The sequence below is a fragment of the Pterocles gutturalis genome, unplaced genomic scaffold, assembly GCF_000699245.1.
Source record: "Pterocles gutturalis isolate BGI_N339 unplaced genomic scaffold, ASM69924v1 scaffold4723, whole genome shotgun sequence".
Lineage (NCBI taxonomy): Eukaryota > Metazoa > Chordata > Aves > Pterocliformes > Pteroclidae > Pterocles > Pterocles gutturalis.
Window position 1 is genome coordinate 38,457 of NW_010125341.1, and position 19,710 is coordinate 58,166.

The 19,710-nt window shown below is 42.4% G+C and overlaps 1 protein-coding gene across 1 annotated transcript; it reads left to right on the forward strand.

Annotated features, from left to right (window-relative positions):
• Positions 1-2,887: 2,887 nt before the first annotated feature.
• Positions 2,888-19,704, forward strand: ZNF462 (zinc finger protein 462; the record flags this gene model as incomplete). The annotated part of the gene is made up of 6 exons (XM_010078512.1): positions 2,888-3,107; positions 3,706-9,194; positions 10,097-10,261; positions 12,076-12,179; positions 15,251-15,369; positions 19,543-19,704. Coding segments are annotated over exons 1-6 (6,259 nt in total), but the record flags the coding sequence as incomplete, so codon positions are not given.
• Between the last annotated feature and the right edge of the window lie 6 nt (positions 19,705-19,710).

The window sequence follows — 19,710 nt, forward strand, 5'->3', positions numbered from 1 at the left end:
GAGGGCTCCCCACAGACAGTGCATGCTGGAGCTTCTCCCCCCTCTGTCCTGGGAGGCTCAGCTCAGCTGTGCGTTTCCTCTGTCTGTAGGACAGCTTGGACCAGTGTCTTGATGCTGTAATGCTGTGTTTCTGGAATCAACGGTCACGTTTGGCATCCATAGGACAGGGAAAACCAACCCCAGGAGATGCTTGTGGGTGGTCTGCTCAGGGAGGGAATGTGCTGCTTGGGCAGTGCAAGGGAACAGAAGCAACATTATTTGGGGGCAAGTCATGCAGGAGAAGGGGAGAAGTGTTCTGGGGATGCTGATTTTTTTTTAAGCATCACCCAATGAGAAGGAGGAAAAACGGAGGGAAATAGAAAAAGCCTGGTGTGTTTCAGATGAAGCTGAGATAAGTGAGGCCATGTTGTGCACAGGCGAGAAGCTCTGAGCCTCTGCAGGAGTTGTCTGAGCTAAAATGGCTGCTCCCAAAGCTCAGAGGACTAGGGCAGCTTACTGAGTCTTAAAGCTTCAGTGACGCAGGGGCTGGTATCTCTTGAAAGTGTGATAAACACATTCAGCAGAGCTGTAGCTTGTTTGGCTGAGATGAAAGGACTAAGCTTGGGGGATGGGTAGTGAAAACTGGATGATCTGCTTTTCTGTGAAGTGCTTTAAATGCAGGAGTCTGCTCCATGGAAAAACTTGTTTTCAGGTCTAATGGACTGTGCTGAAAGAGAAGTGGGGTGGGGCTTCACTCACTGCTGTAATTTGATCCAGAGCAGATAGCAACCTCTTCCACACAATTTGGTCTGGTGCTTGCACATAAAAGCTTGAGTATCTCGATTATTGTAACTTTGTTAGCTGAAAAGAAGCTGGTGCAGCATTCATTTTCTTTATTGGTGGTGGGAGGGAGAGAGAGGAGTGGAAGGGCACAGTGAAGTCTGCAAAGTAATGTGGGTAAGTACCTGGGGAGCCTCTGTGCTCAGGCTGTCCAGAATTCGACTTGCTAGAAGTTTATTTTAGCAGGCTATCAGAAGAAGCATTCTTTCATACAAAATCCTGATGCAGTGCCTTCTCTTATTTCTGTTCCCTAATGTTTTGCAGCTTTCCTCACTGTGGAAGTAGGTTCATACTCTAAAAGACAATAAACACATGAAATTTTCAGTGCTTTGGGCTGCCTTGTGTCTTGGACCTCCGAAACACCCATTTTATCATTCTTTCCCAGCACAGTACATGGAAGCTTAAAGAAGTAATTCCTGTATTGACATAGGAAAGTTGCTATCATGCTTAAGTACTGCACAGGGTAGGAGGGTCTAAGGCTTTTTTCTTGGTTGTGCTTTGTGTCTCTTCTCCTTCATAGCAGTGCAGAAACATATGACTCTCTGTTGCAGGATTAATTGATCACAAGGTGAACGATCATGCTTCACATTACCATATTTTATGTTGCTTTGTACTTCAAGGTATGCAGGGCTTTTGGTTAAATCAAGGAATTAATGGTGTCTCTGAGTCTTTGGAACTCCTGTTTTCATTGTACTTCAGTATTCCTGTTCTCATTGCTGTCCCTGTCTTCCTACGGCACTCTCCATTCCTGAGACTGCTAATGCACAAAGGTCATATCACCACAATGGAACTCTAAACATTTTAACAAAGCATAGAGATGCCTTTACAAAGCTTGGTGGAAGAGTGAAGCATTCTACCATGGGTTCATGCAGCCGCATCTCATATTGCAGTTATGTCTAGGTTTTCCACCAACATCAGGACTGATAAGATGTTGGGAAGAAAGGCAAGTTTTTTCCTGGGAAGGATTTTGATCTTTGGTAGTGAAACAGGCAGGAGTCAGCAACTTCCAGGAAGGTTTGAGTGGGTCCTTTAAAGGCATAAGCCACTGTCTTCTGATTGTAAATTTCAGTGCATGACTGGGAGTAATGTGCTGTTTCTCTTAGTATATGGGTTGTGGTCTTTGAACAAGACAAACTTTTGAACAACAGCCATATCCAGTGTAATGGAAAAGCCAAGAGGATCAAGTCCATTGAATCAATAGTCACTTGTCAGAAAGTTGACTCTTTGGAGTATTGAGTCAGCAACTTGTGAGCTACCAAGATAGTACTTTATGTAAATCTGAATTGATGCCTCTTAATATGGTAAGCAAACATCGAGTTTTACACTGCAGTATTTTCAGAATCTCTGGAAATGGCTGAGTCCTCATAATAGTGTGTCCAGCAGGACTAGGAAAGTGACTGTGGCCCTGTACTCGGCACTGGTGAGGCCGCACCTTGAATCCTGTGTTCAGTTCTGGGCCCCTCACCACAAGAAGGACATTGAGGTGCTGGAGCAGGTCCAGAGAAGGGCAACGAAGCTGGTGAAGGGTCTGGAGAACAGGTCTTATGAGGAGCAGCTGAGGGAACTGGGGTTGTTTAGAGAAGAGGAGGCTGAGAGGAGACCTTATCACTCTCTATAACTACCTGAAAGGAGGTTGTAGTGAGGTGGGTGCTGGCCTCTTCTCTAAAGTAACAAGTGATAGGACAAGAGGAAATGGCCTCAAGTTGCCCCAGGGAGGTTTAGGCTGGATATTAGAAAAAATTTCTTCACTGAAAGAGTGATCAGGCATTGGAACAGGCTGGCCAGGGAAGTGGGTGAGTCACCATCCCTGGAGGTGTTCAAGAAACATGTAGATGTGGTGCTTAGGGACATGGTTTAGTGAGTTAGGTGGTTGGGTTGACGGTTGGACTTGATGATCCTTGAGGTCTTTTTACAACCTTAAAGATTTTATGATTCTATGATTTTAAGCTTGGTATTACCTTTTTTCTGTATTGGTTACAATGGCATTGCTGTAAACAGTGTATCTTTCTTCTCTCCTTCCCCTGTTTTTCTTGCAGAATTTTCTAATGTAAAAGATCATCTCTGAACCATGGAAGTGCTGCAGTGTGATGGCTGTGATTTTCGAGCTCCATCTTATGAAGATCTAAAAGCTCACATTCAGGATGTTCACACTGCTTTTCTGCAGCCAACTGATGTCTCTGAGGAAAGTCCTAGCCAGCCAAGGTCTAGTTCCATGAATGCTAGCAACCAGACTGAGGTTGAATTTTCTTCTGTAAAGGATGAATTTACAATCGCCGATGACATAGCAGGTAAATCCCAACTCTAAGGTTGATCTCAACTTTAAGATCTCAGCTCTAACCCCCTTTTTTACATGTGGCTTATCTCGGTGTGTTTTAGTTTCTACTTTTAGTGTGACTTAAAAAGCTCATCTTTATGGCTGTGTCAGCAAAGCAGATATCTAGCTTCAGGCATATTGGTTGTGACCACAGCTTTTTCTGTAAATGCAAACATGGAGGATGATTTTATTCCCAGCTGCTTTTCATGTATTTCTTCTTATTGCTTTCTGGTTTTCAGATTTTCATGGTTGTTCTTCACTACCATGAACCACCTCAAAATTTTCAACTTTATTACTGCACTAGCTTTCTTTTTTCCCCAAGAAGATTATTTTGGAAATTGACTATCCCAGACTGTTCGCGACAGTCATATATATATGTAGGCACTATGCGTAATGATCATTTTTCTGACCATTGCCAGATATGTAGATCTCATCATAAGTAAATGAGGGAGTCCTGATGCGATTATTATCTGTTCAGGACAGGATTGTGTTCTTGAGCATACAGGGTGGGTGGAGAAAAAGCCTTTATTTGATTTTATTTATTTACATGTACACCTTAATTCTCATTTTAGGGCAAAATGCAACAAGTCAGATGGGGACTGGAAGTTACTATAGCCAGAGCCAGACTTTCTATGGTCAGCACATGGCTCCAAATCCTAAACCAGCCAACAAGTTTTTCCAGTGCAAGTTCTGTGTGCGTTACTTTCGTTCCAAAAACCTCCTCATAGAGCACACACGCAAGGTTCATGGAGCACAGGCTGGGGGGAGCTCAGTGGGGCCACCAACTGCTAGTTCCCTAAATTACAACATCATGATGTATGAAGGGTTTGGCAAAGTTTTCAGTTGCCAGTTCTGCACCTACAAGTCACCCAGGCGTGCAAGGATTGTTAAGCACCAGAAAATGTATCATAAAAACAACCTGAAAGAGAGTTCAACTCCTCCTACTGCTGCTGTTGCTGTATCTGAATCGTCTGCTTCTGTGCCAGTGCAGGAACCCTGCAAGGAGCTGCCTGCAGAGGTAGTGGAGCGGAGCATTTTGGAATCCATGGTCAAACCCCTGACAAAGTCTAGGGGCAACTTTTGCTGTGAATGGTGCAGCTACCAGACACCTCGAAGGGAGCGCTGGTGTGACCACATGATGAAGAAGCACCGCAGCATGGTAAAAATACTGTCAAGCCTGAGGCAGCAGCAAGATGGAACTGGTGCACCTGATGTACAGAGTAAGAGTTCCCAGAATGCCTCTCCAAACTCTAATTATATCTCCATGAATACAACAGGACGTGAGATGTCAAATGCTAATGTCTCAAACTTCAGGAGCTCTATGGGCAATTCCGTTGTCAGGCCCAACTCTTCTACATCTTCCAAGTTTTCTTCTGTGTCTTACCCTCAAATGAAGCCTAAGTCACCTCACAACTCGGGCATGGTTAATTTGTCTGACAGATCCCGCTATGGAATTGCTGATATGACAAATTCTTCTGCTGACCTGGAAACAAGCAGTATGCTAAATGACTCCAGCTCAGATGAAGAGCTAAATGAAATGGACAGCGAGAATGGCTTGAACTCCATGGATCACCAGACCTCAGGAATGTCTGCAGAGCAGCTGATGGGATCTGATGGCAACAAACTATTGGAAACAAAAGGGATTCCCTTTAGAAGGTATATGAACAGGTTCCAGTGTCCTTTCTGCCCTTTCCTGACGATGCACCGCCGAAGCATTTCCCGTCACATTGAGAACATCCACCTGTCTGGGAAGACAGCTGTGTACAAGTGTGATGAATGCCCTTTCACCTGCAAGAGTTCGTTAAAGCTTGGTGCCCACAAGCAGTGTCACACAGGAACAACATCAGACTGGGACACTATGAACTCTCAGACTGAAAGCATTGCCTCTTCTGTGAATGACAGCACAGTGTCTTACGAGAGTGGAAATATAAATGGCAGGAAGTCAGCTGGGATGATGGAACCGGTGCAGCCACAGCAGCAACAGCAACAACAGCAGTCACCTCAGCCCCATTCACAGCATCCATACAAGTGCACAATGTGCAACTATTCCACCACAACTTTGAAAGGCCTCAGAGTTCATCAGCAACACAAGCATTCATTCTGTGACAACTTGCCAAAATATGATGGACCACCATCGAACACACCACAGGAGAGTGAGGCAGATGCTCACCCCTCTGCCAGCACAGTGAAGAAGAGCCAGACCTCCATCCTTGGGCTCTCCTCTAAGAATAACTTTGTTGCAAAGGCCCCTCGGAAGGTGTCAAATGACTTCCCTTTAGATCTCTCTCCAGTGAAAAAGAGAACTAGAATTGATGAAATAGCAAGCAACCTGCAGAGCAAAATCAACCAAAACAAGCAGCAAGAAGATGCTGTGATTAACGTAGAAGATGATGAGGAAGAGGAGGAGGACAATGAGGTGGAGATAGAAGTGGAGTTAGACAGAGAAGAAGAGCAAACAGAACCAATGATAGAGGTTTCCAGTTCTTATGCACCCCAGCAAATGTGGGGCAGAGAGGCTAATGATTCCCAGAAGGAGACAAACTTTAGAAGCATGCAGCATGACTACAATTCCACCAATGGGGCAGAGATTGAACTCACTTTATCTGAAGATGAGGAAGACTACTATTCTTCTGTCAGCATGAAGGACCATCAGAGCCCTAATGCTGCTGTTCTGGGGACCCAGACAAACATGTATAGTACTGATCAGAACAATGAGAATTCTGAGTTTACTGACTCTGGCAGGCTTTACTATTGTAAACACTGTGATTTCAGCAACAAATCTGCCAGGAGTGTTAGCACCCACTACCAGCGAATGCATCCCTATATTAAGTTCAGCTTTAGGTATATCCTGGATCCCAATGATCACAGCGCAGTATATCGATGTCTTGAGTGCTACATTGACTACACAAACTTTGAAGACCTGCAGCAGCATTATGGAGAGCATCACCCTGAAGCTATGAACGTACTGAACTTTGATCATTCTGATCTGATCTACCGCTGCCGCTTCTGCTCTTACACAAGCCCAAATGTTAGAAGCCTGATGCCACATTACCAAAGAATGCATCCCACAGTGAAAATTAACAATGCAATGATATTTTCAAGCTATGTTGTTGAGCAGCAAGAAGGGCTGAACACAGAATCTCAGACACTGAGAGAGATCTTGAATTCTGCTCCAAAAACTATGGCAACCTCCACCCCCGTTGCTCGCGGGGCTGGTGTGCCAGCTGGTTTTAACAAAAGTGCCGCCAAGAGCTTTAGTCCTGAATGTGAAAATCAGAAGGAACCTTCAGTCAATACTGTGGTTGTTTATGACTGTGATGTGTGTTCATTTGCAAGCCCTAACATGCATTCAGTTCTGGTGCATTACCAGAAAAAGCACCCTGAAGAAAAAGCATCATATTTCAGAATTCAGAAGACCATGCGTGTAGTCTCTGTTGACAGGGGCTCTGCCTTGGCCCAGATGTCTTTTGAGTTGGGGACTCCTGTCTCCCCAAAATTGTCCAGCTTGGCTTCTCAACCTCCACCTCCCCCACTGCCACCCCCAGACCTCGCTTCTGAGCTCTACTATTGCAAACACTGTTCATACAGCAACCGCTCAGTTGTAGGAGTGCTTGTCCACTACCAGAAAAGGCACCCAGAGATAAAGGTCACTGCCAAATACATCAGACAGGCACCCCCGACCGCAGCAATGATGAGGGCTGGTGAGTTGCCACCTGGTATTCAGAAGGCACCAATGTCAATGCAGCAGTTGAGCCGGAGTGGATCTGAGACCTCTGTGAATCCTCCTGATAATGAAATGTTCTTCTGCCAACACTGTGATTATGGAAATCGGACCGTGAAAGGCGTCCTCATTCATTATCAAAAGAAGCATCGTGACTTCAAAGCTAACGCAGATGTGATTAGGCAGCATACAGCCACCATTAGAAGCCTTTGTGATCGCAGCCAGAAGAAATCGACCGGCAGCATGCCTGCTCACACCTCCAGCACCGAACGGGACAAGTCAAAGCTGAGAGCCCTCAAATGCAGGCAGTGTAGCTACACATCACCTTATTTCTATGCATTGAGGAAGCATATTAAGAAAGACCACCCAAATCTGAAGGCCACAGTCACATCCATCCTGAGATGGGCATTTTTGGATGGCTTGATAGAAGCTGGTTATCACTGTGAATGGTGCATTTATTCACACACAGAGCCAAGTGGTTTGCTTGTGCATTACCAAAGGAGACATCCTGAGCATTATGTTGACTACACATACATGGCAACTAAACTCTGGGCAGGTCCTGATCCTTCCCCTCCTGCCCTGGTGATGCCAACAGAGATGAAGACCTATAGATGCAGAGACTGCATTTTTGAAGCATCTTCCATTTGGGATATTACTAATCACTACCAAGCATTTCACCCTTGGGCCATGAATGGAGATGAATCTGTTTTGTTAGATATCATTAAGGAGAAAGATGCTGCTGAGAAATCCATCCCACAGCCCGATGAAGCTGGGGCCAGGATGGAATCTGAAGACCATATAACAACATCACAGATGGATCAGGATGCAGAGTGTGCAGAGGATGCCAGCCTTTCCCAGGAAAAAACTGTCCAGCTGACTTCTTCAAACCCTGCCATCTCCTCCACTCCATATCAGTGTACAGTTTGCCAGTCTGAGTACAACAACTTGCATGGCCTTCTGACACATTATGGCAAAAAGCATCCTGGCATGAAAGTGAAAGCTGCAGACTTTGCTCAGGATATAGACATTAACCCAGGGGCTGTTTATAAATGCAGACATTGCCCATACATTAATACACGTATTCATGGTGTTCTCACACATTACCAGAAGCGGCACCCATCAGTAAAGGTCACTGCTGAAGACTTTGTGCATGATGTGGAGCAGTCAAATGATATTGCTCAGAATGATGTGGAAGAGACAAGCAGGATATTCAAGCAAGGCTATGGTGCTTATCGGTGCAAACTCTGCCCTTACACTCATGGAACACTCGAGAAGCTGAAAATTCACTATGAGAAATACCACAATCAACCTGAATTTGATGTTTTTGCCCAGTCACCACCAAAGGTGTCTGTCTCGGTGGAGCCAGACATGATAGCTGAAATCAAGGCCTCCCCAGAAATTGCTGCTGAGGATGTTGGAGAAGTCTCTCTGCCAGCACCTCATTTCTCCAGTTCTCATTTAGTGTCTCACACAGTTTTCCGGTGTCAGCTCTGCAAGTACTTCTGTTCCACCCGGAAGGGGATAGCTAGGCACTACCGCATCAAACATAACAATGTCCGGGCACAGCCAGAGGGCAAGAACAACCTCTTTAAATGTGCTTTGTGTTCATACACCAACCCTATCCGCAAAGGGCTTGCGGCACACTACCAGAAAAGACATGACATTGATGCTTACTACACTCACTGCTTAGCAGCCTCCAGGACAGTAAGCGACAAACCCAATAAAGTGATCATTCCATCTCCTCCCAAGGATGACACTCCTCAGTTAAGTGAGGAGCTGAGGAGGGCTGTAGAGAAGAAGAAATGCTCGCTTTGTTCCTTCCAGTCCTTCAGCAAAAAGGGTATTGTGTCCCACTACATGAAGCGCCACCCTGGTGTTTTCCCTAAGAAGCAGCATGCGAGCAAGCTGGGGGGTTACTTCACTGCCGTGTATGCCGATGAGCATGAAAAGCCAGCTCTAGCTGAAGAGAGGAATGACTTTGAAAAACCTGAGGTGGAGACTGAGGCTCAGGAAATTGAGTGGCTTCCCTTCAGGTGCATAAAATGTTTCAAGCTGTCTTTCAGCACAGCAGAACTGCTGTGCATGCATTACACTGACCACCACAGCAAGGATTTGAAGAGGGACTTTACCATACTGGTAAGCGGCACCCGCTCTCAGAACCCTGTCTACCAGTGCAAACACTGTGATACAAAATGGCATAGCACGGCAGAGCTGACCACACACTTGAATAGTCACAATGAGGAATTCCAGAAACGTGCCAAACGTCAGGAGAGGAGGAAGCAGCTTTTGAGCAAGCAGAAATATGCAGATGGTGCTTTTGCAGATTTCAAACAAGAGAGGGTAAGGATTTGTGTGTCTAGTCTTTTTACCTCCTCTCTGCTCCCTGCCAGGGGAGAAAAGCAGAAACACTACCCTTCTTTCTGCACCCCAAGAGGCTGCCTATTACTAATGCCCGCTTGCATGTTCTCTTTGACAGCCAAATGACCACAGCCTGATGAATGATTCAGCATGCCAGTGAGCTCCATAAGTCAATTATACATTCTGCTTTAATTTCCTCATCCATCCTCCACCCCTCCCTAGGTTCTGTAGGAAGCCCTGCTCCTTCCTGCAGCTTCCTTCAGAATTTTCTTTATCTTCTTTCCTTCCTCCCACCCTTCTGGAAGGCCATCTGTATCTGACAGTTACTTGTTCTGTTGTGACAAGGTTGCCATGTACTTTGTTGCAGATTCTTTACAAAGTGTCCCATCCCCCTCTTCAATGTACCTCTGAATAGCACATCAGTTTCCTTCTCAACCTTCTCTCTCTCTCAGTACTTTCTCTGATTAAGCACTCAATATTAACATGACATTAATCTGTCTGGTGACTGAACCTTTGGCAAGCACCATATTGTGCTCTTTATACTTGCTTGCTTACCCCTTCTGCTTCAGTTTGAAATACACTTGCTGTGGAAAAGCTCCATTATGAAAAAACACAGTACCAGGCTAAACTGGATGGTCTTCTCGAGGACCAGTGTTCTGCAGAAACTGATTGTTTCTCCTGCACAGATATCTTGTCCACTTATTCTGGAGGCATTAATAGACGTCAATAAAAATTGACCTTGCAGTTTTGCAAACAGGACATATGTACAACAAGCATAATTTCCCTTCAGGTGTAGTGTGTCGTTTGTGAGATAACAAAAATAAGATAATAAAAATGAGATAACAAAGCATATGTCAGTGATTTATGCTTGTGTATTCAAACAGGCTTTTGGACACCTGGAAGATGTTTCAAAACTTAAGGAGAGGAAGGTGGTTGGCTACAAATGCAAATTTTGTGTGGAAGTCCATCCAACACTTCGAGCAATCTGTAATCACCTCCGCAAGCATGTCCAGTATGGGAATGTCTCTTCTGTGACAGCTACAGTAAAGGTAAGAGTCTTAAAAAGGTGGTTGAAGGTGACTGCAACTTCTTATATTGTTTAAAATAAAGGACTCATTGAAAACCTCCGGAGGGCTCTTGTGAAGTTGAATGGGTTTTGAACTGGGTATTCCAGTTCAGGTTGATGTTTTAATCTAACACTAAGTTTCTGAAGTGTATGTGGTTTATTTTAAGATGTTTTAACTTTTTTCCACTCTTGATCCAGGGTCATGAAGACTATTTAATTCTCATTTCTTCTCAGCCACAAAGGAGTTGATGTCATTGATGACCGAAAGACCTGGTTTATGAGCAGGAGGCTTTCTCTCATCTATTCTGGGCTACTTTTCTGCTTAGTTAAACCCTAAAAGAGCTGCTTGTTTTCTTTCTTTCTTTTTTTTTTTTTTATTTTTTAATTTTTTTAATAGAAGAGGAAGTGTGCACATGAGAATATGGGAGGTTGCCTGTGGTACACCTTTCCACATGAAATTTACACACAGGCTCCAAATAAAACATTCTATGGCCAGCAGAGCCAGTGGTCCCCATTCAGGTGATCAGGTGTAAATGTGTTGTTCCTGTCTCGCTGTGAAAGGGGATGTCTTCTAGGACATGACCAAGGATAGGATGTGCTCCAGAGCCCGATTTCCAGGTTATCAGCAGGGGTAGTGAAAGTGCAGCAAGGCTGTGGGAAGTAGCTGTGTGTTCCTCATTCTGCAGTGAGTTATCAGCAAAGACTCCTGCTGCAGGTCTCAGTGCTTGGCTAAGGGTGCTTCTTTTGTGATATCATCTGCTTGTTGTGAGGAAGCAGAGTCCTTCATAGCCTGACTTGTGCTACCAGAGAGAGCTTTCATTGACCAGCCACTGACCTTCCTTTACTTATACCTGGTACTGGTACTACTGACAGATTCAGATGCTTCCTTCCCAAGAGACGATTTCCTCTTCTCCCTGCTTCTCTTGTGAAGTTTATGTAGGGTAAATTCTTTTGAATAAATAGAAATTTTACAGCAGGTAACAAAAGCTGAAATCCGTCGCTGAAAGAATGCAATGTAAATAGTCTTACACGTTATTAAAGTTGCTGCAAAAATGCATGCTCTGGTTAGAAAAGGGAAAGGAAAGATAGGAAAAGGGATAAAAAATACTTATCTTTTTGCTTTTTATTTTTAAAGAGGATTCTAGGGTCTTGGAGTGCTGGCTTCTTTCTTGTGAATTTGATGCTGATGGAGAAGTCTACTGTAGACTAGACTACAGATTTAGCCTGCAGAGTAGGTACACTGTAAGCTAGAGCAAAATTAAATGAACTTGCTCTATACCTTACTAATGTTTATCTGATTGATAAAGTTTAGAAGATTTATATAAAGACTATTTAAAGACAGTTAATTCGGTTTCTTGTCTTTTTGCGTAATCTGAGACAAATTTGATGAAGGAGCAAGATTCTTTTTTTACATATGCGTGTATGTATAGATAGATATAATTGTGTTTTTCCCTCCCAAGAGTAGGCTCTTCTTTTTCAGAAAGCCATTGTTGTGGAGTTTCTGTAGGGATATATTTAGAAAAATAATGCAGTGGGAAACCTAGGCATTATAATGAACACATGGGAAAGACTGAGGGGCAGAAGGGAGAGAGAATTGATGGCTTTGGGGGGATATGTGTTTTTTAGCAGGAAGCTGAAGATTCTTCAAACACAACTTTGATGGAGGGTTGTGAGGGAGCCAAAGACCCTGGCATTATGGAATTTACAGAAGCTGAATCTGGAGCATCCTTGGAAGATGAAACCAGGCCTGGGGGCTACCACTGCAGCCAGTGTGACCGGGTTTTGATGTCTATGCAGGGTCTGCGATCTCACGAGAGGAGTCACTTGGCTCTGGCCATGTTTACCCGAGAAGACAAGTACAGCTGCCAGTATTGCTCCTTTGTCTCTGCTTTCAGGCACAAGTAAGTTATGCCTTTATTTTTGTTTTCAAAAGAAGCACAAACTGGCACTACTGTTTTATAGGCTGACATTGAAGGAGAGCACTCAACTTGATCTTGAGCAACATTTTTCTCAGCATTTAGGTATTTTCTGTGCTGCAAAATCTTTAGCCATTATGAGTGGCTATTTATGAAAGGTTGCATCTATATATCTTTTTGCATTTATTTAGGCCCTTTTTTTGCTTGTAGGGGAAAAGCATGCAAGTGGAATAAGACCCCTTTCAGTAGGCAAAACAGTGAAGCCTATCGCTTGTGCAGCCTTGTCAGATGCATGAGAATTAACAAGCCAAGGAGAGGAAAGTATTCTCCTTGTTAATCCTTGGTATATAAGGAGCTCCTTTTGAATATAACTACCTTGTTTATCGTTACTACAAGTCTTTGATTGTGTTTTCATTTATAATGTTAAATAACCGTCATAAACATACCTTAAGATTAGATTTTTCAGTCTACAAATATTTCAGGTTCACATCAGTGTGGGATACTAGTGACTCCCTCAGACTGTTTCCTTGTCTGCTGCAGCATGTGGAAATACATAGTCATCATTAATAGTCATGTTTCTTATTATTTATTTCCCTAAGGTTGACTTTGCCTTAATCTGGGTAGTTTTTAAAATTAATTTATTCATCATCATATATACATGGGATGTCTGCAAAAAATGGGTTTGTGGGATATTTTCCAATAGCATCTTGGACTGACTCACAGGTACGTTTTCTCTAATTTCTGGGGGAGAGAGCAGCTTATTTACCATTTTAACAAATGAAGAGAGATCCAGGTGCTCATTTGATGTAAGCATTCATAGCACTGCCAGCAGCACTCTTGAATTTGGTGAAGGTGTCACTGTTTTGCAATCAAATGCATGTGGGAGAGAAAACATAAGAAAAAGCATTTTTAAACTGCTTATGTTAAAAACCAAGATTTCTACTACTGTCACAGTGTTGCAAATTGATGCCACAGTTTGTTCTGCCTTGTTGAAAAAGACCATGGTATTGAGCAGCCAACAGTAAGAAGGGGACTGGGGTAAAGATGGATACTACTGGGCATATCCCATCCTGTTTTGTCAAGGCTGACAGTGAGGGATGCCCCTACCTCACATAGCTTACACAACCTGCTGTTTGCCTAGCAAACCGGTTTGCTTCCAAAATCAGACTTGTGTTGAGTTTGTCTCTAGTCACTCTGTTTCGTACCTAGGAAGTGAATAAAGTCACATCCTGCAAGCAGAAGGATGGGTAAGTTAGAAAGTGGTGGATGGCAGGGAGGAACTCTACAGCTATCACCTACCTTGGTAATTGGTGTTGTCACTGTTGTTGAAGTTATCTGCTTCATCTTTTATTTTTGTTTCTGACACAATTATTCTCTTGGGAGATAAAGTCTGTGAAAGAAACCAAACCAAATGTTTAAACAGCCTACTGTTCTCCCAGATCTGACCAAAACTTAAAAGCTTGCTTCTGCTTGACAAAGTATGTGGTTGTGAATATAATTTTAATTATTACTGTATAGAATACCTTAAGGTATATATTTATAATAGCTTTATATGTGTTATATACATTTTGGCAGTCTGCTTTAGTTCTTAAGTAAGCTTATTCCCTGTCTGTTATTTAAAACAAGTTTTGTTCTATGAAGTATTCGGTTCAATGTCTTACTCATTTAGGAGACTTTGTGCATTTTATCTTGCCACAAACTCCATCCACTGGATTTCTGTTAAATTGTAATTGTCTGAAGTGGCTCTGAGAGGAGAAATAAGTTCTTTTTTTTGTTTGTTTTGGTTTTTTTTTGCTGTCATCAGATCTTTGAATACACAGACTTCAGTGTTAGCTCTTGTAAACAGGGATTTTCTGGCTCAAGCTCTTCTCAGTGTGGGACTAAAGATCCCGTGACAATCTTGTGTAGTGTGAGAGGGCTGGAACAACTGGCACTTGATCTACGTGTTGATATTCAGTAAAAAAATAACAGAATTATTTAGGAAAAATAAAAGGAAATAAGCCTGAAATATACCTAGAATTAAGGTGGCAGGTGGGGGGTAGTTTTGGCAAATTGCCACTCCTCCAGCGTGCTGTATCTGCCCTGTTGTTGTTTGATCACCTTGCATATGATGGCTCAAACTAAGACTAGATCACAAAGCATGGATGTGTCCAAAGAAGAGGCTGTACTGGAAGTGTTTACAGCCCAAGCTGCAGCTACCTGCCTGCCACCTGAAGACTGTGAATTCATGGCTGTCAGCCATGGCGTAAGAACTGCAGAGCTCTGCGGGACTCACTCAGATAGAATGAATTTGCTCTTCTGTTAAAAAAATATGGAAAACATCCTTTTTTCACTTCCAAACTTTACTAAACTGTTAGGAGAAACAGTGGAGAGAGAGCAAGTTCTGGTCACCCCCCAGTATTCAGGTTGTCAGTGGCTTCCAGTTTCCCTGAGGAAAGTAGAGGCTGGTCTTTGCCACCCCTTCTCTTGTTGGTCTTCATGCAGAATCTCCCACACTGTTACTTCTGAAACTCTGCTGCCTTTTAATCCTGGAACTCATCAGCTGCAGCCTGCTGGCACCCTCCCCAGAGCAGGATCTCTAATCTGCTTTTGCTGCTGTAACCAAAAGAAGGCTGCCTCACTAAAGCTTGCCCTCCCCCCTGCTTCACCAACAGGACAAAAGGCATATTGCCACAAAAATGTTTGCCAGGAGAAAAATTCTGTTATGATAATTTTACTGTTCTTGTCCATCTCTTGTTTCTTCAACTGGTCCTTTAAGTCTGGATCAGGTATAATTTAATTTATACTAATCTTGCCCTGTAAGTTTATTTAAGTGGCTTGCTTTCTGCATAACAGAATTGGTGTCAACTTCTGCTCCTTCTCCTCAGATTAGATTCTACTTTATTCTGTAAACAGACCTATTGAATTTTACAAGAGAATATGGGAAATGATCATTGAGCCTGTTCTGCTTTGCATTTAATTTATTGTTTCTATGAAGTGTTTTGCTTTGCATTTGAAGCAATTGTTGAAATTATTTACTCTTTTGTGTTTCCCTTTTCTGTCTTTCTCTTTTCAAGTCTGGATCGTCATATGCAGACTCATCATGGACACCATAAGCCATTCCGTTGCAAACTGTGCCCATTCAAGTCCTCTTATAATAGCCGCCTGAAAACCCATATACTCAAGGCTCATGCTGGTAAGTTCTCTCTCTCAGTTTTGCAGTGCAGCAGCTGAAATGGCCCGTGCGTTCTTGTTGCTGAACAGAGATGCTGGTTTGAATCACGTGTTTTGTCACCAAATTTGGGTAAGATTTTCAAAGACAAGTCATGATTGGCCAGCCTACGCACCTGTTGGAATCAGTGGGAGTTTGGATAATGTTTTTGGAAGGACAAGAATTTAAAACAGTGATGAGTACTTCAAGAACTAATTACTTTTCTATTTTCTTTTATATTAATGATTTTTTTATTATTATTATTTCTGCTTATTTCCAAGAGAATTTAATCAGTCCGCTTATGCCATTGGTGTCTTAACAGATTGGTAGGGAGTGTTGCTCCGCTATGTTTGTATTTATGTTTGTGCTTTAGGTGACTCTGGGAAAAGGGCTGTGGATTGTACCTTGGTTTTGGTAGAGTCTTGCACTGGCTTTTGTGTGAAAACCAAACACTGCAAACTTTGGGAGTCTGTGTGCAGCAGACTGAGGATGTCATGATTCCATTAACATGTTTGGGAATTTGTCTTGCAAATCTCTGTATTGCAGTACGGAATCCACACAAGCAAGCAGCAGAACTGCTTCTGATGAATAAGAATTGGGAAGGTGATGTGTCATACAGCCTAGGTCACCTCCAAGTGTTGCACCTTTGATCATTAAAAAGTGCAAGCCTCAGAATTTCCTCATCTTTATTCTTTGGCCCTAGACTCTTGGCACCGTCACACATCATACACTGAAAGGTTATCAGAAGACTGGAGTCAAAAACCACTGGCTCCATTGGATACAGTTGCATCTTTGAGGTTGAGAGGATAAAAAATCCACCCTGAAACCACTGTCCAAATATGCACTCTGATGCAAAGAACAGAATATTGACCAATTTAGAAAACTGCAAACTAGCCCAGTTGTTCAAAACTTGGAAGTAGAAACTCCTGTAACAAATGACCAAAGGGCTGGAAGTATGTTCCTTTATTATTTGTTTACACTATGTCATATACTCAGTTTGGAGTGGAGGAGGAAGATGGGAAAATGGGGAGGAAAGGCAGGAGGAATTTATAGCTGGTAAAAAAAAAAAAGTGATTGTGACCATGGATCTAAAGCCACTTCTCATCAGCAGAAATGTAGGAGGGATTGATGGTCGCTTGTACTTTGTTTCCTGTGTTGCTTTTAGCTTGTACCAGGACCCTTTTCTGTATTTGGATGGGTATTGTGGATTAGCTTAGTTTTTGCCACTGCTCTATTGTATGGAACTATGTCATTCTGTCCCATCTAGGAAATACAACTGTATGCAGCAGTTCCAGTTTACAGAGTCCCACATTCTGCGTGGAGGTGACATGGTTCTTTATCTTTGCCAACCATAAAATTATGTTTTCTTTATGCTAATGTATAGTTGGGCTACTTTGTGCTACCTTGTTGGAATCTGACAGATTTTTAGAGACAAATTTAGCATGCAACTAATATTTACTTCACACTCCTCTTCATGCAAGTCATTTATTTATTTATTATTAATTCATGCTCTTGAACTTGATTACTGGACACTCCTTGAAGGGCCATGTTTTGCATCATACAAGAACACAATTTTATGGTTGCCTAGGTAGTGCTTACACAATGACTTGTGTAACAGAGCTTCCAAAAGCTTATGATTTGTTTTTGCCTCAGTCCATTTTTATCAAAAGAATATTCACATCACAAAAAAATTGCTTGTATGTTTTTTCAGTCAGAGCTTTGCTTTGTTGTGTTTTGAGTCAATCCTTCAGAAATATATACAACTGAATAAACATGTTATGAAGACTTTTCCTCAGACTCCCCAGTTTTTCAATAACACAGTGGTTCTCAGTGCTTCTATTTTGTTACCATTTTTTTTTTGTCTCTTGTCCATCATCTCATTATCAGTTCATTTAGAAGTGGAAACTTGAATCTCCCTGAATGTTTCCGAAGTTTCCTGGAGATCTTTAAAACTCAGTAAAATCCTGACGTCTTTTGCTCAGTTTGCCTCTCATCCTCATTGTCTGGGAATTGATCAAAATTCAGTGGACTAAATGCCTTCTTGCCTAACAGCTGGTACCAGTCAGTGTTTCTGGCACTTGTTTTTCATCCAGTATGTGACATCTCCTTTGGCATGGAGCAAAACAGTTTACAGTATCTCTAAATGGACTGTCTGTTGTTTTCATCTGAACTTTTTCACCTGTTATTTTTTTTTTTTGCTTGTATTTTTTGAGGGGCATTTGTTAGCATTTATTAGTGTCCTTGCTTCATTAGTCATGACACCGTATTCACTGCATGCTCAAATGGATGATTGTAAGAACATATTGGCTCTGCTCAGTTTCTGTGTAATCTGGAACATAATGCTTTGAGTACATATTGGGTGTTGAGACCCACCACATAAATTTTTAAATTGATTTATTTATTTGTATGTGTATTAACAAAATCATTTTATGAAATGCAAAACTGCCAGTCAAAGAAGTGCAGAAGGCTTCTGTTAAGCTGAACTGTAGCTCCTCCTCTGCAATCAAACACATCCTTTCATCCTGATGTCCACCTGAACTGTTATGGCTGAATAGTGGGTATATTTATTAGTTGTGTCTAGACTGCTTAATATGTAATCATCCTCTATTTCCTTTAGTGTCTTGTGGTGCTTTTAATGGTTGGTGCCTACTGTTGTCCAGGAATCTCTTATACTGACAAACCGTGAGGGTCTGTATCTGTATCTCACTGGTATCTCATACCTTGGAGTTTCTTTTGTCCTTGTATTATCCTGTTCCACTGAGCAACTTGGTGTACGTGCTATACAAAAAGTGTTTTCTTGTAAAAAGGTAATACATAGCTGATATAATATGCATGTGAGGAATGCCATTTGATAAAATGTGGGACAATTTCTTGCTTCACCATTTCAGACTCTTAAGTGATCTTTTTCAGATGTACCAAAAGAGGCTTTTTAAGAGTTTGTGTTTTGTGCCCATGATTAGCATAGTTTTTCTGGAAGAGAGGGGTGGGAATTATTTTTATGTAGGATGGTGGCTAATCTTTTCAGGTGTGCTTACTCTGACTTGCTTCAACATCCGTGCTTTCACATTCTCTTTTGGTTCCCTTATTTCTGGTGTTGGAAACAATGCTGTTTGAGAATTTGTTTGCTAAATTTGTTGAGAGATGGAAAACATGTTCTCCTTTGTTCATTACTAGAACTCTTGTTCTTCTGTTACTGGTGATGAATATTTCACTCCTATATTAGTTTTGGCACTTTATGTACAACTTACATGTGGTCAGTGTTATTCTTGTACATGGAAGTGGCACTTCCAAAACAATAACTTGGCACCTGTATAATATCACATTGTTTGTGTTGGGACAGTTTCACTTTGTGTTCCAATTGCCTCCATGCTTAATGCAAAACAAATCTTGTCTCAGGATTTGTTTCCCCTTGTTTGCTGTCTCTATGGCTCGGAATGTATTCCAAATTACATTCACTACTATTCATTACTTCTGTTCTTCACTTATTTCAGTGCTTTGTCATCATTCACTTTCACATAGCCTTACAGATCTGCACTGTTCTTGGTATTGCCATGTTCACTTCTTGTAGTAAACCAGCCTTGACTGGGTTACTGGTTCTATGAAGATTACTCCTGCCTAATAGCAGGTTTTTCATAAGGAAAACACAACCTTCTCCAAATGTAGATCCCCCCACCTTTTTCTGGGGGGGGAGGGACCTTTGTTAGCATTCTGTAGTGTCCTTACTTCATTAATAATGATGCTGGATGTGCTGCATGCAGAAACAGATGACTTCACCCTCTCCAGTTGGTGTGCTCCCAAAGACTTTTGGAAGTGCTATGGTTAAGTGACTCCATTTTCATCCCAGAGTCTGTTTTCTTCTCATACCATACAACACAGTCATGCTAAGAGTCTGGTCTCTGTTTTTTGGCATTGGTCACTTTACAAGGATCTGCAGTTGTCAGAAAGCAATACTCTGGTCCAAAGCAGGTGTCTGTACCTGCAGACTCCAGACTGCTCCAGTAAGGAGACATGCATAGCTTGTTCTCTTTGGGATCATTTTTTCACTGAAGAGCCAGTGGGAATTTTACTGCCGAGAAGTAAAATTCAGTAAGAGAAGTATGGGGGCCCCATTTTGTTTCTTTTGTGAGCTGATGACTTGCCTGTATTTCGCTCACCCAGGTGAACATGCCTACAAATGTTCCTCCTGCTCATTTTCCACCATGACAATCAGCCAGCTGAAAGAGCACTCCTTGAAAGTGCATGGGAAAGCACTGACACTACCAAGACCCCGCATTGTCAACCTTGCAGCCTCACACGCCCACCACACCTCCAAGAACCACACTCCTG